This window comes from Neltuma alba, unplaced genomic scaffold, assembly GCF_004799145.2.
Source record: "Neltuma alba isolate B1F8T4 unplaced genomic scaffold, ASM479914v2 tig00010986_pilon, whole genome shotgun sequence".
In the NCBI taxonomy this organism is placed as follows: Eukaryota; Viridiplantae; Streptophyta; class Magnoliopsida; order Fabales; family Fabaceae; genus Neltuma; species Neltuma alba.
Genome location: NW_021635746.1, coordinates 26818 through 35570, shown reverse-complemented (window position 1 = coordinate 35570; position 8753 = coordinate 26818). Strand labels below are relative to the sequence as shown.

The 8753-nt window shown below is 31.5% G+C and overlaps 1 protein-coding gene across 1 annotated transcript; it reads right to left on the bottom strand.

Annotated features, from left to right (window-relative positions):
- Nucleotides 1-3018: 3018 nt before the first annotated feature.
- LOC114760536 (serine/threonine-protein phosphatase 7 long form homolog) lies at nucleotides 3019-4013 on the bottom strand. Its single transcript, XM_028949793.1, has 2 exons — nucleotides 3298-4013; nucleotides 3019-3202 (listed from the first exon to the last, which is right to left on the bottom strand). The coding sequence occupies exons 1-2, from the start codon at nucleotides 4011-4013 to the stop codon at nucleotides 3019-3021; spliced, it is 900 nt and encodes a 299-aa protein (XP_028805626.1).
- Between the last annotated feature and the right edge of the window lie 4740 nt (nucleotides 4014-8753).

The window sequence follows — 8753 nt, the reverse complement described above, 5'->3', positions numbered from 1 at the left end:
TTTATCTATTTATGTTTATGAAAAAATTAGTTAAAAATTAATTTAAAATAATGTAAGGAATGTATTTTTTTTTTCAAATCTACCCTTATTAATGAAGAGAATAAGTAAAATATATAACAAATGAATAAAAAAGGAAAAAAAATATATAGGGACAAAATTTGAAAAAACTCATTAATTCTTAGACAAAAGTGAATATTATCTTATAAAAAAAAGCCTCTCCAATGTTTATTTTGTATTTTGAACAGAATTTTTCAATTTCTTCCTAATAAATTAATTTTTTATTTATAATAATTTTATTTTCAACATTTCTTTTGCAATTGTCATATTATATATATATGATATTAGATATGTATCATTCAATAAAATCATATTTTTTTAGTCATTTCACGTCTAAACTTATTTTTTCATTAATTCTCTAAACAAATCTCATGTTCTCAAACTTTCTCAAACTAACTTTTTTTCTAAAGGCCAATTCAAACATAAATCACATTATACTACCTGGTTTTTATATAATCTGGTTTTTACAAAAATCAGATTGAAAAAAAGTAACTTTTCGGCTTTTTTATCTAAACACGACAAGCAGTAAAAATATTTACTCAAATGTTATAAGATCAAAAATATTTACTCAGATACTACACTTGAAATCGTTTAGACAGCGAACGAGTTTAAATTTGTACAGAAGTTGTGCAGGCCAAAAACGACTTCAGTGGGACCCACATCCAAAATATGAAAGTTGTTCTTGGTCTGAACAATTTCAGTGGGACCTACATCACAAAATGGAAGTTGTTCTTGGTCTGAACAACTTCAGTGGGACCCACTATTTGTCTTACACTCCATGCGTTTTCAGCTTTCATATTTTGACCAGACTATTTCTACCTTTTCCAGCCCCACGCAAAGTGTTCCTTCCTTCCCCAAATATTCCCATCAATATAGAGTAGTCATTCCTTGTCTCTCATGCGTGAGTACTTTGTTTTTGCATGTGAGTGTATAGTATGAATTCTACTTATACAAGGCATTCGGTATTCTTTTTATTTAATTATTCCAAAATTATAACTAAAATTCTAAAATTATAAATAGAATATTATTATTTATTTAATATTATTTATATTTAATTAATTCTATTTAATTAATAATTAATTAATATTAATTAGATATTAATATAGATTTATTAAAGATAAATAGTATATTGAGGAAATTTCTAGATTTCACATCTAATTGAATTGTAGAAATATGATAATCTCCTCCAAGAATTTTTAGAAAAAAATCCGTCAGATTCACATTTTATTTGATCCTTAGTTTCTAGTCGAAAGCTAATAATGTATTCCCACTCATCATAAGCCTTCTCCTCACTTAACGGAGTGAAAGGGGCTTTTGTTTTGCATGTTTTGGGTTTTGCAATCAGACCCAGCTTTGTGTTACTTAGGGAATTTTTAGCAAAACGCTGCAAACAGGGAAAAAAATTCTTCAAATACTACATAGTGGGAATTATTTCCCCAAATACTACACTCAAAGTTGTTCTTAGCTTAAACAACTTTAAAAGTTCATCTTAATCAGAGCAATTTCTTCAATAAACATTGGTTCCCATGTAGCTGAACTTCATCTTGGCTTGAACAACATTTAAAATTCATCTCAGTAAGAGCAATTCCTCCAATAAACCTTGTCTTCCTTCTAGCTGAAATTCATTTTGGTGTGAACAACTTTTAAATTTCACCAGCATCTGAACAACTTCTTCACAATCTCTCACCATATAAATATTCCTACAGGGATGTTAATAATGGTCATATCATTAGAATAATGAGTTAATAATTATATAATGATAATAGTAATAATTAATATTATATTAATTAAAAAGTGATTAAAGAAAATAAGTAATGATTAAATGTTATAAAATTAATAACAAATAACAATTAAATTGACATGAACAAAAATAAGAATTAATTTACCTCACAAATAATGACTCCCCGTGCCACATCTTGGTCTCCTCCGCGCACGCTGTGGCCGTTGTTGTATATTTACTTCTTGAGTTTGATCTAATGTCTCATTTGTCTGCGTAGTTGACGTATTTAAATCAAACCAAGGTGATTCAACTAAAGAAATTGATTGTCGAGGGGTGACAAATGCTTCATTTGATGGACCACCTTGCTCAAAAGAAGAAGTGTTATATTGATCGATAAATAATGCAGGATCATCAAATAAGGACATGAATGACTGAAATTGAGGAGGATTGGGTAAGTCAAAATGGGATAATGTTGATGATGATGGCATGTGATGAGGGTAAAAATGAGTTGGATTGGAAGAGGTGATATGGCTTGATGAGACTGGTATGTTATCAAAATGACTAAAATTTTGAGGCTCTTATTCACTTAAATTTTCATTTGCAATTGGTAGCTGAGTAGACAAGTAATCGCCTCGCCGTTTGCTTGGTCTATCTCGAGGAATTTGTGGACGGGGTAGCTCAACTGGTGGTGGAGCTGGTTGAGAATTCATATTAAACCGTTGTTCTCTAACTGCAAGTAAGATGTTATGCCGGTCTCGAGCAACTCTTTCTCGATAATCAATGTAATCAGAGCATGTTGAACAAGAATTAATTGTTAGCCTATATAACTGTTTTGCTATGTCAGCTTGAAATAAATAAAACATTAGGTTTGAAAAAAATTTCGTATAAAAGAAAATGATGATATTGATCAGAAAAAACTAAAAAAAACCTTACCACATAGCCAGTATCACCACTAACACGTTGGATCCATCGTCTTGTATGTCTCCAATACCATTGCATGTACTCAGATGTTCGATCAAGTTCACCCAGTGCCAGAGGAGCATCAACAACAGCATGTGGCCATCTATTCCATGTTTCAATGAAGTTTGAGTATTCTTCAGTCCAATTTGTGCTTATTCTGCCACGTAGTTGTATTGTATGGTAATTTCCTAAATGAACAGGCATGACAGGAATAGGTTGTTGACGATCGAATTGCCTTAGTACACGATCAGGGTGATGTCATTCTATAATATGAAAACATATTAGAGGAACTGAAGCAAGCCAAATTTCAGTGTTGCCAAGCAGTATTCTGGAATCAATTGGCGCACTTCAGAAGATTCATATGGCTGCCAAATTATGTCATCATCAGTCATTCTATCAAGAAGACTCCTATATTGGCGTAAGGATGTGACACTTGGACGAGGATTTTGTCTTACATTTTTCCATCTAGCATTATCAACAACCCAAAAAAGTAGTGTTAAAATTTGTAAAATTTCAATAATAAGTACATATGAAATATTTGTTGTGTGATTTTGGCATACCTGAAACCCAAAAGAGGTAAGAGAGGGTAGATATTAGACTGTGGATCTGGAGATACAGGTTGTTGTGGTGCTAGCGTAGGAAAACGATCCCATGCCCATAAATGTAATAATGATAAGCACCCTCCAATCCCATCTTCAGTTGGATTAGTAGCATTACATAATTCTCTATATAGGTGAGCTAAAACTGCTGAACCCCAACTAAAATTTCCAACTTCTTTCAGATTATAAAGTAGTGGAAGGTAAATCAAATACACCCTAGTACACGATCTATCTGGCATGAGATATCCTCCAATCAACCTGAGAATATATGCACGAGTAAATTGTTGAACTTGTACATCGTCTGCATCATCAGGTAAGTGATTAAAGTGCTCTTCCAACCAATTCATAAGTAGTCGTTGTCCAAGTATTCTATCTGCAGGTGGTCTAACCCCTAGAAGCCATTCACAAACATCTTGCCAATTAAAGTCAGTTTTCCCAATGACAGGCATTCCTACACAAAGAAGGCCTAACTGTATAGCAACATCCTCTAATGTTATCGTGCACTCTCCACGTGTAGTATGAAATGTGTGAGTCTCAGGACGCCACCTCTCAACAAGGGCTGAGACCAAACTCCGGTCGTAATCAAATTGCCCTACCCTCGCAACACCATAAAATCCAGCTAATCTAAGATATTCAAGTATCTGATTGGGTGGCTTAATCATTCGATTAGCATGCATGACTCGTCTAGTGTGTAGGATTCGAGAAACCTATAGAGAAAATTTTTTAAAAAAATTTAGTATTAAAGCATAGAATTAATAAGTAGTAGTTAAGAGAGATTACTTATATTTTCATTCCAAACTTGTTGCGAAATATGTTAGTTTGTAAGTACAGAAGTGAGTTATCCTCTTGACCAGGGTTAATGACTTCTTCTGGATATTGTGCCATTTTCAAATATCTAAACACAACATAACAAATAAATATTCACATAATATAAAAAATTACAAAAACCATTTACATTTCATCTTCATATGTATAATTTTCTTTTTACATAAGCAAAATACATAATTTATTGTCTGGATGCCACACTTTGAGGACAAGTAGAGCAATTATGACCAATTTGTCTACATAATCCACATTTGTTGGGTGGGTTGGGTGTGGTCCAATCCATCTCATTACGTATGCGACTTGAACGAGGACGGCCTTTATCTCTAATCATTGATGGATCAGGTATTAGAGTAGGGCAATCAATTTGCGGCCAGTAAGTCTCATCTCCTATTGGATGAAAGTTGTTACTGTAAGCCATTTGCATGGTTTCCAACCTAAAAACAGGATCAACATATTGCAAATGGTTAATGCCTACTTGTGAGCAAGCTGCAACAGCATGCATACATGGAAACTTTTCTGCTTGAAATTCTCCACAATCACATTTTCTATCAATCAAGTTAACCTTACAACAACGACGAAATTGACGAAGTTGAATATTGTATGGCTCCATAACCTCAAATGATATTGATATTCTATCAAACTCTCGAACAACACATCTAGATGCACCTTGTGTTACTATGTCTAACTTCTTTGTTAGTGTCTCAAAAAACACTTGACCAGTTGCAATTTATGCATGAACTTATTAGGCACGCTTTACAAAATAGTTGTTAACTCTATACATGGTCGCTTTAACTAAACCAGTTATGGGTAGACTTCGAACACCTTTGAATACACCATTCATACACTTTGCAAGGTTAGTTGTCATGTGTCCATAACGTCGACCTTCAACGTCATATGCACGTGACCATTTTTCTTTGGGGATGGCTCCAATCCATCTAGCAGTAGATGCATGTTGCAATACTATCTCTGCTAATTGTTGGTCAACAACATGACGTTCATACGCATACCCTACAAGTAATTATTAACTTGTTAAAAATAATCATAAAATTATAAAGTTATTATATCATTAAAAAACACAAGAAATCTCACCAATATTTATAAATTTCTCTTTTAGCCAATTTGTTCCATGTGCTTTGTGAAGGTTAGAGGCCACATGACGTAGACAAAAAACATGATGTGCATGTGGTGGCTGCCATCCATGTTGAGGATCAGAAACTGCAGCCAAAATTGAACGATGTCTGTCTGAAATTAAACAAATTTCTATTCTATCTTTTACAATACAATGATGCACATGGCATAAGAACCATGTCCAAGCTGATCTTGTCTCCCCTTCAACTACCGCAAATGCAAGCGGCACAATATTTCTGTCACCATCTTGTGATATAGCCATTAGTAATGTGCCCTTATACTTTCCATATAAAAATGTTCCATCAACTTGTATAATGGGCTTCAAATGTGGAAAGGCATCAATGCATGGCTTGAATGCCCAAAACACACGGCGAAACATTTCAATTGGTTCCCCATTCGCATTGACTTGAGAGCACTGTTTATTTGAAAATTGTACGTATGATCCAGGCATGAAGTGTTGTACTGCGGCCAACTACCTTGGGAGTAAGGAATATGAGATCTCCCAATTCCCAAAAGCAACGGTAATGGCTAATTGTTTTGCATTCCAAGCCTTCTTATATGACACTATATAACCAAACATGGATTGCATCCTCTCTATAATTTGAGATACTTTCACATCTGGCGTATCAGTTACCATTGCTGTGATACAAGATGATATAACATCAGCATCAAACTTTGGATGGTCTTGAGTTAGTGATGTGCTTAAGCATGTGTGGGCCCCCCATATTTTGTAATTTGCCAAATGTTTTTGTTTTCCTTCTTACAAGCTCTTACTCTCCAATTACAGCTTTCACCATAGTTAATGCATCGATATTCTTCATACTTGTTACATGAATAATAGACCTTGAATGTGTGATGAACTCGAACAGAGTATAACTTGACCGCACGTCTCAAAACACGAACATTGCTAAACATCTTTCCGATATGTAACTCTTCATTTTGACTGAAAGGTGGAATTTCTTCTAATTCACTGAACTCAGGAGCCATAGCTGACTCAACGTTAATATGCGAGAAGAAAGCAGATGCTAGCTCATTATCCTGGTTGATCTCGTCATGCTCATCATTGTCATCATGATCATTCCCATCACCAATATTTAAATAAGAATCATATTGATCTTCTTCCTCAAATTCATCCATAGTATCTTCCATTTGAGGAACAGAGCAAGATAGCCCATTGTTGATACCATCTTGGGGAAGTTCAAATGGGTGAAGATTTTCCATCTGATCGCTAAACATGGATTCTTCTTCTATAATGTTCAGCTGATTGCTACTTGATGGAAGAGTATTTCAGCATTTTTGTCATTAGTTGTGATTCAATATGACCAACATCTTCCAAGTCACTTATATTGGCATACAACTCTGCACATGTTAACTGAGTTGAGAATCGACGGTTCACTTGCCACATTTGTTGTACATCCGAATCATCTTCTAGATTGCATGCTTGGTATTGTGGTGGATTTATGCACGTAGGATATCTGTACACTAGATTTGTCACAATTTCATTGGGAGGAAGTTGTAGTTTTCGTCCAATAACTTCCTTCAATCTATCCAATGTAATATTTGGATCAACTTTCACTACTTTCGCTCTATCACACTCAAATGTTGCATCAACCGGGCCATTAAAAATTCGTCCATTTGCAAATATACACAAACTCTTTTCTATGATCCATTCTGCTTCCTAAATAATACAGTATAATTATTAATTAAACAAAAATGAATTGCAAAACTAAATTAACTCCATAATATCATTATTTTTTAATTCAATTATGTATATATTTTTTAAAATAAAGTAGTAGAATAATCATTTATTTATAGTTACAAAAATTAGGCTATTTATTAAGAAACTTATTTACATTTTTAAGTAAGATAGTAACCTGTAATATCTTTTAATCAACAACGACTGTGGAACATCAATCATAAAAAATATTTAGAATAACTTAAAAAGTAATTTCAATTAAAAATAAACGTTACATATTAAAATTTTATTATAAATTCTAATATATCAATATAAAATTAATAATATAAATTACATATTTCAAATATATTAAATAAATAATTTTCTATTCATTCCATTTTATTGAAAAAAAATATTATAATTAAATATTATTAAAAAATTAGCTAAAATCATTACTTCTGTTTTATTATAAAAAGGATCTTAAAAACTATAAATATTTAGAAGGATTAAATATATTTAAAAACATTAAATTCTCCCACAACTACATTCCTAAATTTTTTCTAACTTATGTTCCATTATTGGATATTTTTAATGACTAAATTAGATAAATATTTGATTAAATAAATTAATTTGAAAATATTTCTTATTCAAAAAAATTGCCTCTGCTTCATTTTTCTCTGGTCCCACTTCATACTTCAAATGTTCAATTTTAATTTATCTATATTATTAACGAATAATTATATTCCTTTCAACCTCTAATTTCTATATTGCGAATAAATGCTTTTGATGAGATATATACTTTAGTTAACACATAAAGGTAAATTTACATTAAATAATAATAAGCTTATAATAAATGTACTTGTGTAATTTTATATTAGGTACCGTTTAAGTGACTCCAAAAAAACATTCTTATGATTGAAAACAAAAATAAATGTTAATAACTATTTCACACTAGTTATTTAAAAATTATAATTACTTAATATGACGAAACAATTAGCTATTACTGTTGAGTGATTTTTTTAAATTTATAGTTTATTATTTGGTCTGCCTAAATAATTATAATTTTTAAGATCCTCTTTAATAAATATTGCTTTCTCTAGGTCCTCCTCTCTAATTTTTCCAAAAAAAAAAAAACTCCTTTCTTTCATTATTATTAACCCCACCATCAGTACTCTTTTTATTAGGAAAATTTTGACACCATTTAGTGCTAGCTTTCATTGGCTAGATACAAGACTAGACTAAGCTCACAACCAGGGTTGTCAAACTCATGAGTTTAAGTAAACTCGTGACAGGTATGTAAACTCGAATTTATGAAATTCATACATGAAGTCACTATGCATAATCAAATAATAAAATAATTATAAATTTAATAAAAATTATAACTTGGACCACTGATTTGGATTTTCAATATTTTAAAGGTTTTTATAGTTAAATAATTTAACTGTCTTCTACGCATGCTTTGATATAAATTTAACGTAATTTTAACAAAAATAATTTTATCATTGTATATTAAAATTTTATGAGTGGGGAATATTATTCCATCAATTTTTCTTTAAATATTCAAGTATTTTTCATGACGTATTGACTGGCATAGGAGAAGTTTGATTACCATGCTCACAACCAAATATTATCTAACTAAATACATATTTAATTTGACTACATATTTACTCAAACACTATCTACTAAAAAAAAAGATATATATTTAATCAGATTATAAAAAAGTAAACTGTAATTTATTTTATATGACAATTAATTATATGTCTACATTTTTTTAATTAAAACAAACTCA